The sequence below is a fragment of the Harmonia axyridis genome, chromosome 1 (genome assembly GCF_914767665.1).
Source record: "Harmonia axyridis chromosome 1, icHarAxyr1.1, whole genome shotgun sequence".
In the NCBI taxonomy this organism is placed as follows: Eukaryota; Metazoa; Arthropoda; class Insecta; order Coleoptera; family Coccinellidae; genus Harmonia; species Harmonia axyridis.
Genome location: NC_059501.1, coordinates 3,282,678 through 3,308,102, shown reverse-complemented (window position 1 = coordinate 3,308,102; position 25,425 = coordinate 3,282,678). Strand labels below are relative to the sequence as shown.

At 39.3% G+C, this 25,425-nt stretch overlaps 1 protein-coding gene across 2 annotated transcripts in view; it reads left to right on the top strand.

The window, feature by feature from the left end:
• LOC123674819 (C3 and PZP-like alpha-2-macroglobulin domain-containing protein 8) overlaps positions 1-25,425 on the top strand; it is a 223,738-nt gene that overhangs the window by 36,619 nt on the left and 161,694 nt on the right. For both annotated transcript variants that reach the window (XM_045609922.1, XM_045609912.1), the window contains exon 2: positions 4,896-5,032. In XM_045609922.1, coding sequence (XP_045465878.1) covers positions 4,950-5,032 — 83 coding nt within the window. In that variant the 5' untranslated portion in view covers positions 4,896-4,949. The remainder of the gene's footprint in view (positions 1-4,895; positions 5,033-25,425) is intronic.

Below are 25,425 nucleotides of genomic sequence, written 5' to 3'. Positions count from 1 at the left end.
TATTGGATCAGTATATAGGGACTTAATTGAACATAGTGGCATCAATTCGTTCATTTTGAGCCTTAAAATGGCGAACTGGTACATAGAACCATAGAACTTAAGAATACAATTGACTGAACTGAACTGACACACGTCAAAATCAAAATTATTGGGCCTGATAATATTTGATTGTATATGTATAGAACACATTTATTCAACTGAAGAATACTACAGTAACTAAATAACATGGGCCTAACATTTTGAATAAATCCCAAAAATCAGGTAAATGGAGAATATAAACAAAAATCCGTCATTTTTAGACTTAGCCAATCAAAAACAAGACCACGCTTGTCGCCACTGTGGTTTATTAAGTCACTGTAGATCAGTGTGCCTCTAACTGCATGACCAACCTGCTAATTTAACTGATCTGACCCCTAGTCATTACTGGTTCTTTTAATCCTCAAATATGCTCCAGGTATAGAAATTTGGCTTTGATGACGAAAAAGTTGCCTGTTTCAAGAGTAAAAACAATTCTTTGTACAGATAAGGTATTGAAAAGTCAGAGGAAACTTGGAGTCACTTGAAGAGACTTTGTTGACGAATAGAGTCAAATTTTTAGAAAAATGTGCTTTTACTGGTTATTCCCGATTGATGTGTTAATATGAATGAAGATATATTGGTCTTCGGTCTTTCCAAGGCACAGGCAGTATATAAGCAGCACATAAGGCGCTCGTAAAAGAAATACTCAAATGCAGCATGCCCCTTTTATCATTTCTCGGACCTTTATTGAGGTCTCACAGTCGCATTCACCTTATCCAAACATAAAAGAAAGTTTGCGGGTGAACATATTGAGAAACATCCTTAATATCCTTTATAGGGCGGCATGACCTCAGGCTCCCTTCTACGGCTGGGAAAATTGCTGCCCTAGAACGATACAAAAGACATTTTTGACAACAGCGTCGTCTCGGGAGGGAAGGATATAGCTTGGTTTATTTTTTGAGATAATAAACCTATAGAATGGTTAGGGTAAAATATTCAAACCTAAATGAAATATTTATTGGTTACGTTTTGAAAAATACTCCTAACCCAACTGAGTTTGTAATTTTGTTTGCACATAAAGAATAATTCAACAAATAGTTACAGGGTTCTCCTTGTTGAGGTCCCAATTCTACAGCTCTGTTTCAATGACATATGTCCAACAGAACTTTCATCCGAAGGTTCATATGGTTATGAAAATCTTTACTCTTCTCGTTGTCGGTGCAAGTGTTGCACATATGTTGTAGATGTAGTTTCTTTCTCGTAGACTGTTCTGAACTCAATTGAATTATTCGCCCTGAATTGCCGAGTTTTATGGGCATTCAGGCCGTTTTTCATTCGACCGTTAGCAAATCCTTTCTACAGATCCCTTAGGGGTGTGGCTTTGATCATTCCAAGTTTTACATTGTTTTTAGCATTTTCGTTCTCGGACTTAGAATATTTTCGAGGGAATCGATAGATTCCCTACACATTGATTATATCAGAAAATTTCGAGTTTTAATCGCATTGAAAATAATCATTTAGTTGCCTAGCCAGTATAGTCTTCACTTTGCTGCCTATGCAGGAAAAGTAATATTGGTTTATAAGTGTCTTCAATACTTATATTTGCTGTCAATCGAAGAAAAAAATATTTTTAGTATTTTCAATTTCGGATAAAAAATGAAAAAACCCACTCCAAACGGTTTACCAGCTCGGCATCAGCATCAAAACGCCTAATATGCAAAACCTGCCTAGTCAATATCTCATCGGGGTCGCTCGTCTCCACTTTTTAGGCCTCAAGAAGGCCTGTCATCCCTGTGAATCATGGATAGCAGTCAACAGTTTCGAACTTCGTCAATTTATCGTCCTCGCCTCTACGTACGCCGCCGTGCTGTGGTGGAAGGTGGCCCTGGAAAAGTTCCTGACGCCTTCGATATTCGCCGAATATTAATCAGAAGAGTTGCGGCAGACGCGGAGCTTGAAAAATTGGATTTCGTCCTCGTCAGTTCCGCTTTCCGGAAAGACTGCGGTTCATATATTCGGGTGCAGGGGTTGTTTCCTAGTTTTATGTGGAAACGTCAAAGATTGAGGGGACGTATTGGAGTCCTTTGTGTGGGGTTAAGGAGACGGATAGGTGTTTTTGTGGAGAACTTTGATAGTTATTTATGCGATCAGTTGGGAATGAAAGCAATATTTTAGGTGCAGGTGGAATTGTATTGTTTATTTGTCAAAGAACAAATCAAATCAAAGTTTGTGATTTTTGAGGCTAATGATAGGTATTAATATATCGAGAATATTATGCAAATAATGATATTCAAAAACATTGCCAGGTGATGAAGCCAGAGCCAATTCACTTGGCAACATCTAGCCATCAACGTTAAATCGCTTATTGTTTGAGTTGTAAAGGGTTATTTATTTCATGGTTTCTTGAGTAAACGTGAATAGAACACACTCTCATTTATTCTCCATGGTTTGCTATTTCTCTTATAGCTACATGATTTCTCAACACTTATACAGAGTGTTTTTCGCTCGATTTTTATAGGTTTTGGTGTGAAAGGATCTAAAGATATGGCCGATATTAGGCTGGTATTTAAATTGTTGTCAGATCTATTTTTTTAGGGCCAAATGCTTATGTATGCTGGAGGCATCCATGTGCGAACGTGCTTCTAGCTTACTCACAGCTTTTGCATACAATCAATATTTGCTGGAACAACAACTGGTTTTGGACGACCTTCACGAAATTCGTCTATGAGCAAACGGCGACTACGATGGATCTTTATCTATTATAAAAAATTTTTGCACGAAAATGATCTTCACGAAATAAAATAATAACAATAATAATAATAAATCTATTTGTGGCCATCGACCTGAGTCTGAAAATTACAATTGAGATCAGACATTCTCAAGAATCGCCCTGGATATTGCCAAAAACGAATTCAAGCAAAATAACAAAATTAAAGAAAAATCAAAAAAAATAAAATGAAAGAAATTTATAAATGAATACGTATGTAGGTATTCCCTTGAAAACTTTGTATTGAAGGTTCAATTTCCAGAAACTCAAACAGTCACACCTCGGGATCAAATATCGTTGTACAGAAACCTCCCCTTCCAATTTGCAACGGCAGGGAAAACGTGTGAAAATCGAATGTTGCATCCATGGATACCATTTCAAAGGGTGGGGGATCAAACAATTCGATATTACCTGAGGTGCCCGAATGTCGCCTTTGGGAATACAGGCGACTTGAAAAAAAAAATAAAGGGACCGATGGAATAAATGGGATCGAATCCAATTGCTGCAGTCGAATGGGAAAATGGAAAATTCCATTGAATGCCCTGCATTGAAACTTAGCACCTCACAGCACTTGAATCGGGGAAAATGCGTTGTTTGAAAGGAATATACTAGTGAAAGACTGCTAAAAAAATCACTGGAATCGTTTCCATGTTGAAGTTTAAATTAGAGGGTTAGGAACATAGAAATCGAGCAACCAATTTGGACTAGTTCAATGATTTGTCTATGTATTTTTAGACTTTATCAAGGCTACAGAGAAAACAAACAAGTAAAGGGTGTTTTTTAGAGCTATAGAACTTTAAATTGCAATAAAACAACGATGGACTATTCGATTGACATGAATTTCATTAATCCGCAAGATAATCTTGTGGAATTACATTTTAAATATGATTTCTGGCATATGACCGCCACGGCTGGCTCAGATGTAGACCAATCTGGACGTCCAATTTTCGATGACTTTTTCCAACATTTGTGGCCGTATATCGGCAATAACACGGCGAATGTTGTCTTCCAAATGGTCAAGGGTTAGTGGCTTATGGCCAGAGCGTTACAGTCAATGGTGATCGGTATAGAGCCATGATTACTAACTTTTTCATTCCTGATTTGAACAACCATGATGTCCAAGAGCTGTGGTTCCAATAAGACGGCGCAACATGTCACACAGCTCGTGCCACAATCGATTTATTGAAAGACACGTTTGGTGACCGCCTAATTCCACGTTTTGGACCTGTGAATTGGCCTCCAAGATCTTGTGATTTAACACCGCTAGTCTACTTTCTGTGGGGCTATGTAAAGTCATTGGTCTATGCGGATAAGTCACAAACCCTTGACCATTTGGAAGACAACATTCGCCGTGTTATTGCCGATATACGGCCACAAATGTTGGAAAAAGTCATCGAAAATTGGACGTCCAGATTGGACTACATCCGAGCCAGCCGTGGTGGTCATATGCCAGAAATCATATTTAAAATGTAATGCCACAAGATTATCTTGGGAATGAATAAAATTCATGTCAATCGAATAATCCATCGTTGTTTTATTGCAATTTAAAGTTCTATAGCTCTAAAAAAAACACCCTTTACAAAGCTCCATTGATCATAACAATTGGTCTATTACAATCGACGTCACATACGATTTTGAGTTAGTGTAATCTTTCTTAAAAGACGTCGAGAATGTAGATTAAAGCCTTTAAGTCTGCGATGAACTGTTTTTCAGATTTGAATCAAAGTTGAAGGTAAGAACGTGAAATAATAACTGATCTAAAATTCTTAAAAACGCAAACGATAAGGAGTTACCTGAAACTGAAAAATTTATCAAATAAGGATCAGAAAAACCATTCAGATATAAAAGAAGTAAACATTTTATTTCTCATAAATGAACATTTTGTAGACAAGAATCGGAAATATTTGAAACGGTCACAGAAGTTTTGTACTTCCTCAGCTTTCGAGGAATATTATTATTATTATTACTTAAGGCCTATTAACTGGAAAGTGAAGTACACTCTTACATCAAGTTGGTAACAAATGATACAACGCACGTCACACGTAAAACCATTTTTCCCTCACCTCCTTCATATTTCTCTTTATTTCATCTCCTTTCTCTTCTCTTGCAGGTGTCCTTTCTTTACGATGTTCCGACGTTCCTAGACTGGATACAGGCACGCAAAATGGCGCTCACAGCTTCTTTAACGGCCCTCCTCGCCTTGCTAATGGTGCCTGACGGAGCGGTTTCGGCAGAAGACTGCACAACGTGAGTATAATTTTATTACCAAGTGTTGGGAATTGGGCAGAATGGCTTTGTTTATTTCATTAGGAGGGTCCAGAGTTGCCACGATTGTTCTGTTGAATCCCGGCTTTTGTTTGTTCCATTGTTGGGCGTGCCCCGTTTTGGATTTCCCGATGTGACGCCTGTGGAGATCTATACGGGGTGATTCGTTATTCAGTAAAGGTAGTTTTCCGAAGCGTTGTTTATGCTGCTGGCAATAAACAGAAATACTTAGTCACTGAAACTTCAAATGGTACACACGTTTTGATATACTCGTACATTTGATGAAATGTAGGTCAACCATTACAATATTTTGCCTTCAGTACCAAACATCAAAATGTGTGTCAAAGTTTCGGAACATGAATGTTGAGTCTACATCGAAGTATTGAAGATAAAGTAAGGTTTTATTGGCCGTTGTTCAAAAATGGAGTTTCAAGTATAGATAAAACTGTTTTTTTTATGGGGAGAAATACTTTACTAGCAAAGCGATAGCTTGGCAGAGTATGCTTCATGAATAACAACAGTGAAAGAGCAGTATTTTTTTATTTTAAGAAGTATCCAAGATAACTATGCTATAGAACCCGCGTTTGATGCAACTTTGGGCCATAAATATGCGCATTCCTTAGCAACTAGACCAGTGATGGTAGAACCTTTCATTTCTCTCTTATTGTTAACAATCACACCAGCATTGTCCTCAAAATATATGAATGTTCCATTCTTTCTACGGAAAGGCTTACACTGCCTGATGACTGCTGGCATTACTTTCTTCTTCAATTCTGGTTTATTCTTCTTTACGGTTGCTACCAACATGTAACCAACAGCATCTGCTGGAAGGCGGTTAAGCCTACTACTGCCAGTGCCTAGGACGTTCAGTTGTTCAGCTAATGTAACCTTCGAATGAGTGGAAAATATTATTGGAGTGGTTGAACTGGGTAACAAAATGACCGAGGAGATTGATACTGTGCTGTCAAAAGAAAAAAAAAATTATCATCTACATATGGTACAAACTACACCTTTAACGTTCTTATACTTGGATGTTACCATTCCACGAAATAACACAACTACGTGAGGAATTAATTAGTGTATTCTATTTGATTCCTTATACTGTTAGTTGTGTTCCTCATTAATGAAAATCACAGAAACAGATTAAGGAAGTCAAAACCTATCCTCATGCAGAAGAACAATCCGACCATAATGTACCCTTCGTAACGTGTTAACAAAACTGAAGAAAATGTAATAGAGTGCACACTCACAACGTAGGCATAAAACAGCTGAAAGAAGAAAACATCAAAAATAACACAATTTCTGAGCTGAACAAAATGTAACTGTGTATCACAAAATCCAGAATTTTCATGGAACTAGGAGTTAATTTCTGATCCTAAAGAGTTCATAGGTGTCTCACCTCGGTTACCTTCATCACATTCAAGTTCTTCTTCTTCTGAGTGTGCCTTTTCCATCAATGGGAGTTGGATATTACTATGGCAAACTCCACGATGCGCTCTGTTTTCAAGTTATTCTCTTTATTTAAAATGATCTTTGTGAATTTCCTCGTGAATGTCATCGTTTCACATTTAGAAAATAATTCATTCTCAACACACAATCTACAAAGTCTATTGAGATCATCTTGCAAAAGAACAGAATTAGATGAACTTCTTATTCCCCTAAATATAGGGTGTTTTTTTTCGAGGTATATAACTTTGAGTTGGCATAACTATTCAAGATGGTGACCGATTCAACAGTTGTCAGGTGACTTATTTTCAGTTTGGTTTGGCAATTCATCACAAATAGACCTACGCCTGAACAACGCTTGCAAATAGTGCAATTTCATTTCGAAAATAATGGTTCTGTGCGGAATACGTATCGTGCACTACGTCCATTAGCGATGAAGCGCACTTCTGGTTGAATGGCTACGTCAAAAAACAAAACTGCAGCATTTGGAGTGAAGTTAATCCTCAAGTGTATGTCGAAACACCGTTATATCCAGAAAAACTGACTGTTTGATGCGCTTTATGGGCTGGTGGAATCATTGGTCCGTACTTCTTCAAAAACGATGATGGCCAGAACGTTACAGTCAATGTTGATCGGTATAGAGCCATGATTACTAACTTTTTCATTTCTGAATTGAACAACCATGATGTCCAGGGGCTGTGTTTCCAACAAGACGACGCAACATTTCACACAGCCCGTGCCACAATCGATTTATTGAAAGACACGTTTGGTAACCACCTAGTTTCACGTTTTGGACCTGTGAATTGGCCTCCAAGATCTTGTGATTTAACAACGCTAGACTAACTTTCTGTGGGGGTATGTAAAGTCATTGGTCTATGCGGATAAGCCACAAACCCTTGACCATTTGAAAGACAACATTCGCCGTGTTATTGCCGATATACGGCTACAAATGTTGGAAGAAGTCATCGAAAATTGGACGTCCAGATTGGACTACATCCGAGCCAGCCGTGGCGGTCATATGCCAAAAACAATATTCAAAATGTAATGCCACAAGATTATCTTGCGGATAAATAAAATTCATGTCAATCGAATAATCCATCGTTGTTTTATTGCAATTTAAAGTTCTATAGTTCTAAAAAAACAACCTTTACAAATGAGAGTGGTCTCTTATTTGACCCCTGAGGAATCTCCGAGGTCACAACAAATTTCAGATATTGTTGTAATTTTGCGATGTAGTTATTTATCTGATAGTTGGCATATTTTCCTCATATTTTCTCACAGATCGAATAAAACCCTTTGAGATTAAAACAGACCACTAATCGAAAGTGCAGAACAAACAAATTTCGACCGAATATCAACCTTGTCAAAACCCGAACACTGCCGCTCTCAGCGTTGATACCGGAGCAAAAGATTAATCAAAGCATCGCAAATTGCATCGGCCTCTGAAAGGCAAAACTGCGAAAAGCCTCGGGGGCGTATATAGCTGTATATTTCCCCGGAATAAAACTAGGCGCAGTAAAGCCCAAAAACAAAGCCGCATTGAAATCCAATCCGATGGTTGAGTGAGAGACACGGAGACGGCTTTCGAATGCAATACCAGGTTCGATCGCGTGGAATCGCCCGGACTCAAAGAGTGCTCCGGGTTCTGCACCCGGATTCAATGCCGGCTTTGATATTTTACCCGCCCGCTCTCCGCGACTGACGACAATCCTGCCGAGGAATGGGATTTAGTGTGTTCGGGGCTTGATGAATGAACGAGTGGAGCTAATATCTGACGTTAATTTGGAGTTTCATCAACATGGGAACCTGGCATGTGTTTCGGGATGAAGGAGATGTCGGAAATTTGAGTGGTTGGGTCTCTCGATATGGCTCAGTTATTCGAGGAGGGGATTCGAGTAGTTTATTTGCCGACCCTGTGAATCTATACATCTACGGTTTAATTCGAATCAAATTTATTATGATAGTATTAGACAGAGTTGTCTGAATGAGATACCTAAGATGTGCTTGTGTTGTGCATCACCAGTCAAACATTTACATTGATTTGAGCAAGCAAATGAGCACCTCTAACTAATGGTATTACTACTAGCATTACATAAACCAGAAACAGTATTTGAGTTGCAATATACAGTATATTTGAACTATTTAAAAAGAATACCCGATTTAACTCACAATCAGTCGGTAATCTATAGATTCTATTTGACACTATTTTCTCTCTACTATTTGTAGTATTTAGAAATAAAGATCTGTTCTATTCTATTCTATTCTATTCTATTCTTACCTTTTCAACAGTTGGGGAATGAACCATTATATACTTCATATTCTCCAGGCAAGCCAATCTCACTTTTCCGGCTAGCAAATTTCACTTTCTCCACCTGCACATATCATGTCGGTTCTTGTGCCCGTCTTGGTGGGACGCTGTCCTGCTCTAAGGAGTGTAAGATAGGACAGAAGCAATTAGTTTCTGGTGGTAGATAGCTTAAAAAGTGTGAGGCAAGTACCCACATAGCTCTGATTACGGAACTTAATCCTGAGGTAGTTCCTTACAGAGACTTGGTCAGCAAGTCTTCTCTCTTGGGACTTAATCTTCCACAAGGAGATGCCTCTCGATCCAAGGGTCTTGCGATCTTTGCGAACAGGCATGACAAACGCTAATCCAATGTCCTCACAGCATAAGATTCACCGGGGAGTTCATGCCGGCAAGTTATAAGATGGGTATTTTTTAAATGTTGGCATCTTCTTGCTTCCTTCTCAGCATCTTGTTGCCCGTTTTTCTAGACCTGTCAATAGTTTCCACCTACCTTTATGGCCTTTGTCTGGGTAGTTCTGCGACTCTGCCTTCTCCTTGATAGACGCAGCCGCCTGGCTAGCTGCTCTGCTTCTCTTCTCGTGTTGCTCGTTCTGCTAGAATCTGTCGCTTGGAGTGGTAAAGATTTAAGGTTGTTTTTAGGAGTGGGAGAGGTAGTGTTAAGAATATGATGTTTGGGGAACATGGGATTGTTGAGGTATATGAAATGTAGCAGGCTGGGATAAGCCACGCCACATTTTCTAATCAATATAAGTTTCACTGTCTACTTTACAGCTGGCAGTTACTACAAGCCCTTCCACCACAGCAAGGTGCTGACCTCAGGAGAGAACCTTACCTATGGTATCGAGACTCGAAGTGACTCGAGTAAGACGAAAAGCATCCTAAGAACAGGGGTGATGAAAACTCTGAGTACCATCGCAGTAAAAACAATGAGAGACATTGAGAAACAATGATATGAATTCTATTTGTTAAGTTATAGAGGGATGGAGAATGAAAAGACGGAGATATTGGCGAGATCACGTGGAAAAAATGGACCAAAACAGATCAGCATGAATCGCTGAGCCGACGACCCTTAGGAGGACCACCCAAACGATTGGAAGCTATAGTTCTATAACCCAAGAAGCCACATCCTACTGTGACAACCAATAAGAAGAAAAATCATTTAGCTCTCATAGCCACAATACTAATAACCAGATCATAATTCAAAATCTATAAACTGCGCTCTTTGATCTTTTTTTCGTTCTTTTAAATACCATTATCAGAAAAATTGTTTGTGCTCCTTCTAACATTGTGAAATTCAGTCTCACCTCAAAATTCACATTCCAATTATAAGTAAAACGATGCTATTATTAGATCATTGAAATAGTGCTTATCGAAATAATTTTGAAGGCTTTCACAAGCGTCAAACGCAAGAAGATAGAGCTTCAGAAATAATTTCCGATGAGAAAGCATACTTGCCATTCATTAGTGACTGACAATATAGAAAAGTTTTTTGAAAGATATAACATTGAACCAGTTTACAAACCAACACAAAAACTGGGATAAGTCTTGAGGAATAATAAAGATTACATCGATCCTCTTTCTAGAGCTGATGTACACTGGAAAACATATGATTTCGGAAGTATGCATTGGGACTACAGAAAAAATCATTTCAACTCATATTCAGGAGATTTAACTGAACGGATAAGTCAGCTCTCGCTGAACATAAAATCTTTTTCTCGAGAACAGAAATCATCTCAGATATCAAAAGCTACTACCAACGAATGGATATCGAAGACAATGAAATACACTAACACCAATAGTGCACACCGTCAGATAACCAGCAATAGCAGATCTACTAGAAAAAAAGAGGACGAACCCCATAGCTCCACCCATTCCAGATGAGAGAATATAAATACCCCATCTGGAGAGAACGGTCAATCATTTCGAAGAAATCCAGTGTCTAGTAACAGCCTTCTATGTATATAGAAACCTCTGAAGATGCTTATTACTATAATAGGCGAAAAACAACATGATAAGTTATTTACATGATTAGCAACAGTGGACTGACTGACTAAAATTATAAATGACTCATCAACAATATTCTGAGGTTAAAACGCACTAGTCAATTTCGTTAGTAGTTCGTAATTGAAATTAATAGTTTCCCCCCACATCCAATTTCCCCACTTGGAACCAACCCACTCCCAACTTCAAACTTGGCGAACGCCGACTTGTCAGTGTTCCCAACACAAACAGAATGCAGTTTCACAATCCCTCACTATCGCCATATTCATTACATACTCCATTCAAACCAAACAGGGGTCGATCTCCGGTATGTAAACACCGTGCCCAAACACGGTACATGCAGGGGCAGACCATAGAGAGTCACTCAGAGGCGTCCTTATCTAAATGGCCATCTCGTATTTGTTTGCTCGGCCAGACTGGGCCCCGTTTATGATGCTATTCCTGAATGGGATGAATGTACTCGGTTCTGTTGTCCGACAATTTCTAGCCGGCTTGTTGTTATGGCGAGTTGATTGTGCCGTAGGGGGTTTGGTAACTTGGAGGACTTGTGATGTTGTATTAATTCTTGATTGTCGATGAAGAATAGTTCGGATTGTTCGGTTTTGTACTGCTTCTTCACAAATTTCATCATAATAGAGTTTTTTTCAGAGAGAGTGATGCTGAATGAACTAAAACTCATCTCTTTCTTTCTTTCACCTTTCGGTTTTTCTTGATGTTGTTGTGAACTTGTTCAAACTGATGGAAGTTCTAGCTGTATAAAATGCTATAAAATGAATATGAATTAGGTTTAAACCTCTGCTTCTGCCGTTCTGCAATAGGTCGTAGATGTCATACAAAAAGCTTAGGTATTCGTAAACATAACGCCATCGAAATATTAGTCGATTTGTGTCTGCATCATAAAGTTATTCTCGATTAAACATGTCAGCTCACGAGCCAAATTCTCGCCGAAGTTTCAATTTTCTGCTTTAATATAAAGAAATCTGCGGCTGGGGCTCATCGAATGCTTTTATAAACCTATGGTAAGGCCGTTATTAGTGAAAGAACATGCTGAGAATGGTTTCAACGCTTCATGAACAGTGATTTTGAATTCGAAGATCAGCATTGCGGTGGAAGAGAGAAGGTTTTCGAAGATGCAGAATTGGGGGCATCATTTGAACAAGACTTGTGTCAAACGCAACAAGAATTGTCAGGATCAATGGAGTGACGAACGAAGACATTTCAAAAAGCCCAGTTGTAGTGCTAAAACATCGAAATTCGCACACCCTGTAGATGAATCACTGTCGAGGGTGACTATGTTCGTGATCAATAAAGTAAAATTCTCAAAGGAAATATGTGTTTTTACTGGTTTACTCCAGGACCTATTGGGTAAAGTGTAAATTGAAATTTTGAACTTCTATAGGGTGTTCTTTTCGAGGTATATAACTTTAAGTTGGCATTACTGTTCAAGATGGCGACCGATTTAACAGCTGTCAAGTGATTTATTCTCAGTTTGGTTTGGCAATTCATCATGAATAGACTCACGCCTAAACAACGCTTGCAAATAGTGCAATTTTATTTCGAAAATGATGGTTCTGTGCGGAATACGTACCGCGCACTACGTCCATTTTGTTTTGTTTAGCGATGAAGCGCACTTCTGGTTCAATGGCTACGTCAACAAACAAAACTGCCGCATTTGGAGTGAAGCTTATCCTCAAGTGTATGTCGAAACACCGTTACATCCAGAAAAACTGACTGTTTGGTGTGCTTTATGGGCTGTTGGAATCATTGGTCCGTACTTCTTCAAAAACGATGATGGCCAGAACGTTACAGTCAATGGTGATCTGTATAGAGCCATTATTACTAACTTATTCATTCCTGAATTGAACAACCATGATGTCCAGGAGCTATGGTTTCAACAAGACGGCGCAACATGTCACACAGCTCGTGCCACATTCGATTTATTGAAAGACACGTTTTGGACCTGTGAATTGGCCTCCAAGATCTTGTGAATTAACGCCACTAGAATACTTTCTGTGGGGCTATGTAAAGTCATTGGTCTATGCGGATAAGCCACAAACCCTTGACCATTTGGAATACAACATTCGCCGTGTTATTGCCGATATACGGCCACAAATGTTGGAAAAAGTCATCGAAAATTGGACGTCCAGATTGGACTACATCCGAGCCAGCCGTAGAGGTCATATGCCAGAAATCATATTTAAGATATAATGCCACAAGATTATCTTGCAGATAAATAAAATTCATGTGAATCGAATAATCCATCGTTGTTTTATTAAAATTCAAACTTCTATAGCTCTAAAAAAACACCCAAACACCCTTTATGACTGAATAAAATTACCCCATTCAAACTCCGGTTCAGTTAAACCCTCCACCCATAATCTCAACCCACTTTCACCAAACTTCGAATCCGGTCACGATCATCAGCGTCCAAACTTGAAAGTGGGGCGTCCAAGTCGTCTACGGATTGGAAAGTAAACAAATCGACGCCCTGAAGGTGAACTGGCCGATTTGGAAAGGGGATCATGTCCATTAAGCGTTCCTGGGGCTTAAGGGGGATTCCGGGCAATTCCGGAGCAGGATATGCAGTTCCAGGATCGATCGGCCAATTCACCGAGATTATGGTTAAAGTTTCGGTGCAGCCGACTCGTCCGAACTCGTCTAGTTGGCTTGGATTTCCGGGTTTGAAGTATCGGTTACTTGTCGACGTTAAGTTTACAAGGTCTGCGAGAGCTGGGTGATTTATTTTTGAAGTTTTGGCGTAGTCGAATCGTTGGTAATGCTCAAGGTTTATAGTGTTTCGTTTTGGGTTACGTAGGGTTCGAATTTGATAGATGGTTCGAATTTTGGCAGGGTGATAGGGACCGATATTGAACTAGCTAGTTAGCACGGATGGTGTGTTTCATTCTGCAACTGAAAATCTATCTAGAACTTTGATTAAGCTGGTAATCCAGTTCCTTGAATGATGGACCTCTCTTTCATTCAGTATGTTCAGGTATATTGAAATGAACTGTGTGTAAGAAAATAGCGTATTATGTGTCAAGTCATAAAGGGTGTTTTTTTTTAGAGCTATAGTACTTTAAATTGCAATAAAACAACAATGGATTATTCGATTGACATGAATTTTATTTATCCGCAAGATAATCTTGTGGCATTACATTTTAAATATGATTTCTGGCATATGACCGCCATGGCTGACTCGGATGTAGTCCGATCTGGACGTCCAATTTTCGATTACTTTTTCCAACATTTGTGGCCATATATCGGCAATAACACGGCGAATGTTGTCTTCCAAACGGTCAAGGGTTTGTCGCTTATCCGCCTAGACCAATGACTTTACATAGCTCCACAGAAAGTAGTCTAGCGGTGTTAAATCACAAGATCTTGTAGGCCAATTCACAGGTCCAAAACGTGAAATTAGGCGATCACCAAACGTGTCTTTCAATAAATCCATTGTGGCACGAGCTGTGTGACATGTTGCGCCGTCTTGTTGGAACCACAGCTCCTGGACATCATGGTTGTTCAATTCAGGAATGAAACAGTTAGTAATCATGGCTCTATACCGATCACCATTGACTGTAACGTTCTGGCCAGCATCGTTTTTGAAGAAGTACGAACCAAGGATTCCACCAGCCCATAAAGCGCACCAAACAGTCAGTTTTTCTGGATGTAACGGTGTTTCGACATACACTCGAGGATTAGCTTCACTCCAAATGCGGCAGTTTTGTTTGTTGACGTAGCCTTTCAACCAGAAGTGCGCTTCATCGCTGAACAAAATAAAATGGACGTAGTGCGCGATACGTATTCCGCACAGAACCATTATTTTCGAAATGAAATTGCACTATTTGCAAGCGTTGTTCAGGCGTGAGTCTATTCACGATGAATTGCCAAATTAAGCTGAGAATAAATCACTTAACAGCTGTTAAACCGGTCACCATCTTGAACTGTAATGCCAACTTAAAGTTATATACCTCGAAAAAAAACACCCTATATAACAGGAAGAAAATCCGAGATTAAGTTGGAGTCGAGCATCGGATTCTCATTCTAGCCAATAAACTATAGTATATCCACTCTCCACGTTTAGATTTTTTCTTTCGTGCCACCTTGAGACTTTTTTCTTCGGAGCCAAGAAAAAAAATGAGATCTATGCCAATTCTTCACAATCGATTCAAAACCTTAAAGACAGAATTTGTGAAGTAATCGATCCGCAAATGTGCGAATTGGTTGAAGAAAATTTCATGGAAAGAGTATGGTGCTGCAACCTTAAACGATGAAAAACCTCTTATTGGATGAAGAAAGAATTCGTGCAAAATTCAGAAAAAAAATATAGGAAAATAGTTTAAAACATAACACTCAAAAAAACCTATTTTCAGCTTCAAATTAATTTTCAGAGAAAATCCATATTGACAACTGAATATAGGTAACACATTAATTAATGGAATCGGGGATGAAAAACAGAATATTTCTCCTCCGACACATATGGATTGACATATGACCATACATTGACATGCACAAATTTTAACGAATTTCTCCATTTACATTGTTGAGCGTTACATGGTTAACTTGACATAGTTCTATAAATCTGATTGTTATATTGGAGAGGACCCTTTACAGCGCAAATAAAGAAACATTCATTTGGTTGTGTAAGAGAAGAGAAAATGAGAATTGGTAGTCCCCAAACAGAATAATTTAAACCCGACTCCTTCGCCATTTTGCAACCAGGGATTGTTTAGTTGGGGGTTTAGTTTCTTTCTTCAGTTCCTTACATTCTGAAAGCTCCATTATATAAGGAAAAAAAGAATTTGTTGTGGATGTGTGAGAGAGAAAATGAAGAAGAGCATGGTATTCCAATAATTTGAAAGATTCTTGATACTAACTCCTTCTCCATTTTGTAACCAGAGATTTTTTACCAGCAGGTTCAGTTCTTTTCCTCAGTGTCTCACATTCAGGGAGCTTCATTATATTAAGGAAGAAGCGAAGTTGTTGTGGAAGTGTGAGAGAAAAAATGATGAAATGGCATTGGAAAGATTGTTGGTACCAGCTCCTTCGCCATTTTGAAACCAAAGCCCATAAATTTAATTCGCCATTATCAATTCTTGGATAATCAGTTTGTGTCATTCCGAATGCTCCACTTGAAAAGAAATAAGCATTTCATCTTAGGGTTCAACAGAAATTTTAAATCTCAACGATAAATGAATAAATATCCAAAAAATGGATGAATTCTCATTTTTGCATTTCTTTAAAATAAAATTTCCTGCTTGGAGATTGTCTTTTCATACTTTTTTCAATAAAAATTGCACAACCGGATCTTTAGCGATTTCCATCAGTTTGTTTCTAGCATATACAACATTTTGAGTTAGACTCAGTATTACACCAAGGCTGAAATAACTACACCCCCAAGAGATCACATCGCAACATAAACACATGCTAATTTGGCGGCATAAAACATCATCACAGAACGAAATTAACATCGAGCAAAACATCTTTCCACCCTCTCCCCCTAAAAACCTTGAACTTCCACCCTCCTCGCTCACATGAAGAGTGTGTAAACAGAAACTGCCAAAAAGCCATCAAACAAGACATGGCAGCAACAACAACCAAACTCGACGGGTCTCCCGAAACGAACTGTGCCCCCTTCGAACCTACCCCCTTTCACCCCCTACCGCTCGCAATTTGCCCGTCTCTTTTCTCCGTTTCGCAGTCAGCAAATTTACATCGCTCATCTGGGAACTTAATAGACTTGGTAATAAGGGAAAATCAAACAAAGTAACCCAGGACCATCTCATATTCAAACTCAAATGGAATTCGTAACGAACCCTCGAGGACTAAGGGTGGTGGGGGGGGGGGTTGGCAGCGGTAGGGGTAGGAGGGGACGTGGAGCAATTATTCCGATCTCGGATGAATGACTTCCATGTTTTGCTCGGCGGATGTACATTATCATTCATGGGACTTTGGGATGCTGTGTAAGTCGGTTGATTTGATGGGGTGGAGGAGGGGGTTCGAGTTTGGAGAAGTTGGTCGAGCCGAGGGGGGTGGTTCCTATGGCGATGTGTCGGATTTTTGGAGTTTCTCGTTTCGGTTGATGATGTGGATGGGAATCAAAGAAGAGGGCTGGTAATAAAGTTTGGTGTTTTGAGAAGTTTACGTTTTGGGGGGAATTAATTTTCAGCAGAATTTGTCTTCTTCGAGTTATTTGAAGTTCGTAATGAATATGTGGGTGAAATTCCGAAATGTGGTCTTTGGATAGACGCGTATATGATGAAAATAGGGTGGAATGGATTCTCGTTTGAATATAATAAAAATAATTAGAAAAGCACTGACGTGAATTTAGAAGCTTTTGGGCGTTCGTTGATTCATAAATCAACAAACCGGATTTGAAAGTATTTTTGAATCTTTTATAATTGTGATGAAGCCATCAACATGATATTCAGTTCACATAAAATTTGAAATTGTTATTTTATATCAATTTGAAGAATTTCAATTTGAGCTGATCTCCTGTTACGGAATTATTAGATAATAATAATAATAATAATAAATAAAAATTGTTGAAATTCCGGAGGGTGCAACTTTTGCTGGACGTAAGCTACGCCCATGAAACCTCACTATGTTTTAGATCAGAACTAGATGTTCAAAATACGTTTTTATTTGAGGGATCTGTGACGAATAATTTAGGAGATTACGATAACGATTTCTGGATGGAATTTCAATTTTTTTTTCAAATTTTGAGTTCGAATTTCCTCAAAACTCTGAGGTCTACGCAAAATCGGCGAGCGATCCCAGAATTGACGATCCCTGATTACCCGAATTTAGGCCTCGCCTGAAAAATTTTCCGTAGAAAAATTTTCGTAAAATTGAAAAAAATTAAAAGCTCCTTCATGGGACTTTTGTTTCATTTTATTGATTGATTCGACTATGTAGATCACGAAAATGCTTGCATTTTGATGATAAGTACATTATTTCGGAAATTGAAGGTAAATTACATTATTTCAGAAATTATAGGTAAAAATCTGAAATTTTCGAAAATTGCGGATTGGTCAGAATGAAATGAAATTGAAAAACCCTGCATTCAACTATATTCGGTTCTATTGTTTTCTATAGGCGCATGATTGCGCAAGCTATTTATTTCAAATTTTTTCATTTTTTTTCAAGAATATGCTACCACTACGTCGTGATTGAATAATTTTGCATTTTCGACCCATTTAAAGGCCTTAATTAAGATGTTGTATCAGCGAAACATGCAAGTACCAAAGTATATCTTCCAATAAATTAATAACGGACCAAATTTGTCTTCAACTCCCGCACCATCTTCAGAACTATTTATAGCCAATATTCCCGCCAGAGGGCGCAACCCGCCAGACGTCGCTCGGGGTGTCGTACATTCGAATTTCGCCCGATGTTCGAGGTTGATTACCCAATTTTTTTCCGAGGCCGGAACGGTCCGTTATGAATATTAAGCCCTTCCGAAGCCCCCTCTCGTGTTCTGTTTTATTTGGCCCTGGTAGAATTACGGAAACGGCGTCTCGGCTACGAAATTTGAATTCGGCGCGTTTCTTGTGTTTTTCCATTCCATGGCCGTCTACTACAGAAATATCTCACTTTGCGCGGTCGTTTCGGCGCTCGGCCAGATGGAATATCAGATTGGGGGTGGGGGGGTTGATGGTGTTTTTTGATGCTGTTTGGGGGTGGATATATATAGAAGAGTTGGGGTTAGGAAATTTGGGGTGTGAGAAGATGGGAATTTTGTTCTGTTTGGGTTATGGGATGAATTTGGGAATAATAGATGGGACAGTTATTATTATCCACAGAATAGGGGTCATTGCAGCTCTGTTAACCTTCTGGGAATAGCGACCAAATTGATCTTTTGTTCTTAACCCTACCTATGCATACAAATCTAGGGAGGCCATCGATACGGTTAATGAAACCGACGACATCCTTAAAAGCCTTGGCTATTACTTCGTGAGTATCCAGGACTGACGTTCCCATGTGAGTGGTTCTTAGGCCAGTCAGTCCCAGACATTTGCACAATATGTGTTCGGCTGTTTCTACCCCCTTTCCACAGGGTCTGCAGATTTCATTTGCTGACTTACCCATGCGGTACAAAAAGTTTTTGCACCAACAGTGTCCTGTCAACAGTCCCATCATTACCCGAAGCTCAGCTCGTGGTAGCTTCAGGAGTTTCCTGGTATAGGTAGGTGAAAGCACCACAAATTTCTTTGTCTGAGCAAGATCCGGAGTGTTTCTCCAAAGGGTTTTTCTATTGCCCCACCCCCATTGTTGATGGGACAATAGTATTGTGAGAATTCGAAAAGAAAATAGTAACCAAATGAAGAAACCACTAACGTGGTGTTGGAAGTTTTGGAACATATTCTCGCAACCCTTGTTTGGATTTCACCTGAGAATTAAACTTTTATGAACCAGTGGAATAGACAGGCTACAGCACCGTTGAACACCTTCAGACCCTTCGTTAAATAATTTAAAAAAAACAACAGAAGGGATTTCTGCATAGCATTGTGGCTGGAGACAAAAAATGGGTTCAATACGATAATAATCCCAAGTGCAGGAAATCATGGAGATATCCCGGCCGTGCTTCCACATCGACGACCAAACCGAATCAAAGGTCATGCTGAGTATTTAGTGGGGCCAGCTTGGCGTAATGTATTATGAGTTGTTAAAACCGATTAAAGCAATCACAAGCAATCGTTATCGAACGCAATTAATGCGTTTGAGCCGAGCATTGATAAAAAAACACGAGAAACATGTTATAGTGATTTTACAGCATTACAAAGCTCGACCCAATGTTGCGAAAGTGGTCAAGACATACTTGGAAACATTGAGATGGGAACTCCTAACCCACTTGCCGTATTCTTCTGAAGTTGCGTTGCTCCATCGGACTATCACTAGTTTCGAAGAATGACACACGGCCTGGCTGACCAGCACTTCCAATCTCATGAAGAAGTGGAAAATTGGATCGATTCGTGGATCGCTTCAAAAGATGACCAGTTTTTTCAACGCGGGATTCGTAAGCTGCCCGAAAGATGGGAGAAAGCAGTGGCCATCGATGGACAATACTTTGAATCATAAATGTATAACTGGTTTTGCACAATTTTTGTCTCGATATTGATGATTGGCTATATGTTAGATAGTTATTTGATCTGTTTCCATAGATTTTTCCGTAGATGATGATGAAAACAGCCTAAATACTATCTATCATATAATCCATCATCAATATCGAGATAACAATAGGAAATTCAGAGAAGAGGTCAGGAAATATGAGAGAACCTCAATCAGGCTTGCCAATGAAACGAGCCATCTCAAGTTTCTACACCTTGCCAGAGACCGCAACCTTGTTCCTAAGGGTCTCAGAGTTGAGCTCCCAATAAGAGGCAGAAGGACGGACAGAATCTCCAATATGGTTTTTCATAATAAAGCATCGAATTTCGGAAAACAACGGCGGAAGCAAAGTTGCACGCCTATGTGATTTTTTTCTCTACACAGCTTTTTCTTACAATATCACCCCTTCCAAACTTGACCACCACACACCCCAAAACCTTTTCCAAACCCTTCCCCCATCAATCAACCCTCGTAAAAATCACCCCCCGATCTAGTCCTTAACCGACAGCCCCTAGCCGATCGCCGGCTCGAGACCGCACGGCAACCGTCTCTCCGGCTTCCATAGCGATCGGACCTTACCCGAGGCGCTTCCGAACCAAAACCTCCCCCCGTCAAATTTCAATTAGGATAATTGGGCTGGCAGGTAAGAGTGACGTGGCACGGCAGAGTCGAGGGGCGCGCTAAACAAGGTAATTCCATTAATTGCGCGGAGAGAAGTGGGCTTGTTCCGATCGTGATTCATGCCTCGTTTTCGGGGGTGGGTTATGGGCACGTCGCGACGGCTGTCCTGATCGGGAAGTTCGTCTACGTGGGGAGTAGTTTCTGTCTGAATACGTGTTGGCTTTGGAATGTTGAGGGGTGAGATTGTAAGAAAAAGCTGCGTAGAGAAAATAGTCAGTGATAGAAAAAAATCACATAGGCGTGCAACTTTGCTTCCGCCGTTATTTTCCGAAATTCGATGCTTTATTATGGAAAACCATATAGGAGATTCTGTCCGTCCTTCTGCCTCTTATTGAGAGCTCAACTCTAAAACCTTAGGAACAAGGTTGCGGTCTCTGGCAAGGTGTAGAAACTTAAGGTGGCTCGTTTCATTGGCAAGCTTGATTGAGGATCTCTCATATTTCCTGACCTCTTGATATAATTCGGGCCCATACCGAATTTCTTATTGTTATCTCGATATTGATTGTGGATTATATGGTAGATAGTATTTAGGCTGTTTTCATCATCATCTACGGAAAAATCTATGGAAACAGATCAAATAACTATCTAACATATAGCCAATCATCAATATCGAGACAAAAATTGTGCGAAACCAGTTATACATTTATGATTCAAAGTATTGTCCATCGCTGGCCACTGCTTTCTTCCATCTTTCGGGCAGCTTACGAATCCCGAGTTGAAAAAACTGGTCATCTTTTGAAGCGATCCATGAATCGATCCAATTTTCCATTTCTTCATGAGATTGGAAGTGCTGGTCAACCAAGCCGTGTGTCATTCTTCGAAACTGGTCCGAGGGAGCAACGCAACTTCAGAAGAATACGGCAAGTGGGTTAGGAGTACCAATCCCAATGTTTCCAAGTGAATTATTAAAAAAAAAAGTATGTCTTGACCACTTTCGCAATATGGGGTCGAGCTTTGTAATGCTGTAAAATCACTATAACATGTTCCTCGTATTTTTTTCAATGCTCGGTTCAAACTCATTAATTGCGTTCGATAACGATTGCTTGTGATTGCTTCAATTGGTTTTAACAACTCATAATACATTACGCCAAGCTGGCCCCACAAAATACTCAGCATGACCTTTGAATATTCGGTTTGGTCGTCGATGTGGAAGCATGGCCGGGATATCCCCATGATTTCCTGCACTTGGGATTATCGTAATGAACCCATTTTTCGTCTCCAGCCACAATGCGATGCAGAAATCCCTTCTGTCTTTGCCTTGCAGGCAGCTGTTTACAAGCAAACAAACGCCATTCAACATATCTCGGCTTCAATTCGTACGGCACCCAATTTCCTTGATTCTGAATCATTCCTATGGCTTTCAGGCGTTTTGAAATTTCGTCACTCCCAATGATCCTGCCGATTCTTGTTGCGTTTGGTACAAGTTCTTATCGAGTAATGCCTCCAATTCTGCATCTTCGAAAACCATCTCTCTTCCACAGCCAGGCTGGTCTTCGATGTCAAAATCATCGTTTTTCTCACTGATAGCGGTCTCACCATAGAAATTCGACAGCATTCGATGAACCTCAGCCACAGATCTCTTCACATTGAAGCAGAAAATAAAACCTCCCGCAAATGACGAGAATTTGGCTCGTAAACTGACATGTTTAATCGAGTATAACTTTATGATGCAGCCACAAATCGACTAATTTTCTATGGAGTTGTATTTACAAATACCTAAGCTTGTTGTATGATATCTACGATCCATTTATTTCGACTCCCATTTACCGCTACAGCTATCTTTTGCAAAAAGGCGGAATAGATTCTTCCATTCGAAAATTTCCGTGTAACGGACGGACAGAATCTAATAAGATTCTTATTAGATTCTGTCCGTCCGTTACACGGATATTTTCGAATGGAAGAATCTATTCCGCCTTCTTGCAAAAGATAGCTGTAGCGGTAAATGTCTCCTATTGGAGAACGTATTCATCACCAAGAAATCGAACCCCTCGGTCTGATACAATTCCCCGCTCAAAATTCCAAAATTCCAGACATTACAGATAGACCTCCCGGTTGAAAAAAAACCGAGCACTCAAAGATATAGCTCCGATCGATACCAAATATAATAAACTTTCATGTTCGAGTTGAATCCCTCCGACCAATAACATTCTTCAGACTAAAAGCCTGAATTCAATATCGCATGACCGGTTACATTCCTCCTCTCCGTCGGGATTTCGAATATAATTCCTTCATAAATAAATTTTTAGGGGCCCGTACACCTCAATAGGTTTGTGAATTAATATGGAAACCGAGCGGAATGCTGGGGAGATTTAAGGGATGGAAATTGCTTGGTCGTGTTCGATTAGGGGATGAAGACGGAGGGAAAATTGCTGGTTGTGGAAGGATGTTTTGTTTTGTATTTTTTTTAAATCTTTTCGGTATTGAAAAACGTTGTAAACTCACGAATATCTGATTAGAGCGTAGTTGTTTTCTTTTTATTGGGTACACGAGGTGGAATCTGCTAGAAATTTTCATAGATCGGATATCTTGGGTGAGTTCGTCAATAGGCAAATTCCCCATAATGTTGTTTCATAAATAACTAGCTGTCCGCCCTGGCTTCAGACGTTCTGTCAGGCAACCCAAAATACATCTTTCAAAGTGTCAAAATATACTCTATGATTGTTTGCTGGATTGGATTAGAAAAGAAAAGCCTTCTTCTTCAATTTCCTTACGATTTTACGTGAATATTTTGTTGTATAAACCCTCTCATGACAGTAATGAATACAACAGAAAAAGAATGATTCAATTTAGTGCAGTCGTTTGAACGTGACCCCCTTAAATATTATCCATACCATAGATCTTTTTTTATATACAGGGTGTTTCCAAATTAGACGTGAACCTTGAAGGAGGTGTTTGGTGTCAGCATCACTCATTAGCTGTCGATTGAACCATATTTATTGCTTATACTTTATTGAACTCTAAATTTTAGTAGAAAAACTAGTCATAAATTATGTTTGAAATGAACTCCAGAATTCCTTACACAAGCACGTGCCCTCTTTCTTATTTCTTCAGTTATTACTTTCCTCCTGAAATTTACTCTCAATTTTCTGGCTGCTTCGTCTATTCTAACGGTGTTGGATCCGGTGTTATAGCTGGCCACGAAAATAATCCAAAATTATTATCAAATTTGGTCAACGTAAAAAAATCGACGGAAAATGAAGTGAGGTGAGAAATCTATCAAAAATCACAAAAACTCAACTATCTCGTAAACTGTTGATTCCGTCAAATTTATCCAATGCGTTATCGACCGATTGAATCTTATTGACTCCCCCTGTATGTGATCTCCATTGAACTAGTTCATTCAATGGAGATCACATACAGGGTTCAAAAGCCTCTAAGAATTTATGATTTCATTTCGCCTGCTGTGGTTAAATTTACCAAAATATTCAAAATGGACATCGTGTTGAAAGTACCTATCAAGTAATTTCATGTTCTCAGCTTACAGATCACTGGGATTCATATTGAAATCTTCTTCATTATGTACATAAATTATTTCATTGAGAATTCACAACGGAATACAAATGAAGTGAGTACAGTAAATTATGCAGATGACTCAAAAATCCTTCTGGTAAAGTCTTTGTGTCCTGAGTTATGGCAGCTGTTTGAGGATGTTTTCCTGCAGGCTGAGATTTAATTTGAGGAAAATAACCCAACTTTGAATAAGAATATAACAGTCATTGTTCTGTTTCATCCTACAAATTCTGGCTTACAGAGAGTATTACGTTACAGAATGATGAATACACTTTATCAGGAGGTGTTAGATTCCTCGGCCTCTGTGTAGATGAAAAACTAAATTGGCATTCGCTTATACAACAACTTTGAAATAAGGTAGGGTCTTCAGTCTACATTCTGAGGGTCATCTCAAAATATGCTGACTTCATAACTCTAAGAACTGCATATTATGGAACAATTGAATCACAACTAACATTCGGAATAACTTTTTATGGCAGTGGAAACATTTCATCATGTAGGGGTTTTCCCAGCAAAAAAGTATTTTAACAATTTATGGAATACAAATATAGGGTGTTTTTTTTCGAGGTGTATAACTTTGAGTTGCCATTACTGTTCAAGATGGCGACTGCTGTCAAGTGATTTATTCTCAGTTTGGTTTGGCAATTTATCATGAATAGACTCACGCCTGAACAACGCTTGCAAATAGTGCAATTTCATTTCGAAAATAATGGTTCTGTGCGGAATACGTACCGCGCACTACATTCATTTTATTTTGTTTAGCGATGAAGCGCACTTCTAGTTGAATGGCTACGTCAACAAACAAAACTGCCGTATTTGGAGTGAAGCTGATCCTCAAGTGTATCCTTCATGGGCTGGTGGAATCATTGGTCCGTACTTCTACAAAAACGATGATGGCCAGAACGTTACAGTCAATGGTGATCGGTAAAGAGCCATGATTATTAACTTTTTCATTCCTGAATTGAACGACCATAATGTCCAGGAGCTGTGGTTCCAACAAAACGACGCAACAAGTCACACAGCTCGTGCCACAATGGATTCATTGAAAGACACGTTTGGTGACCGCCTAATTTCACGTTTTGGACCTGTGAATTGGCCTCCAAGATCTTGTGTGATTTAACACCGCTAGACTACTTTCTGTGGGGCCAGCCGTGGAGGTCATATGCCAGAAATCATATTTAAAATGTAATGCCTCAAGATTTTCTTGCGGATAAATAAAATTCATGTCAATCATCCATCGTTGTTTTATTGCAATTCAAAGTTCTATAGCTCTAAAAAAAAACTCACTTTACAACAACTTTGCAATAAGGTAGGGTCTTCA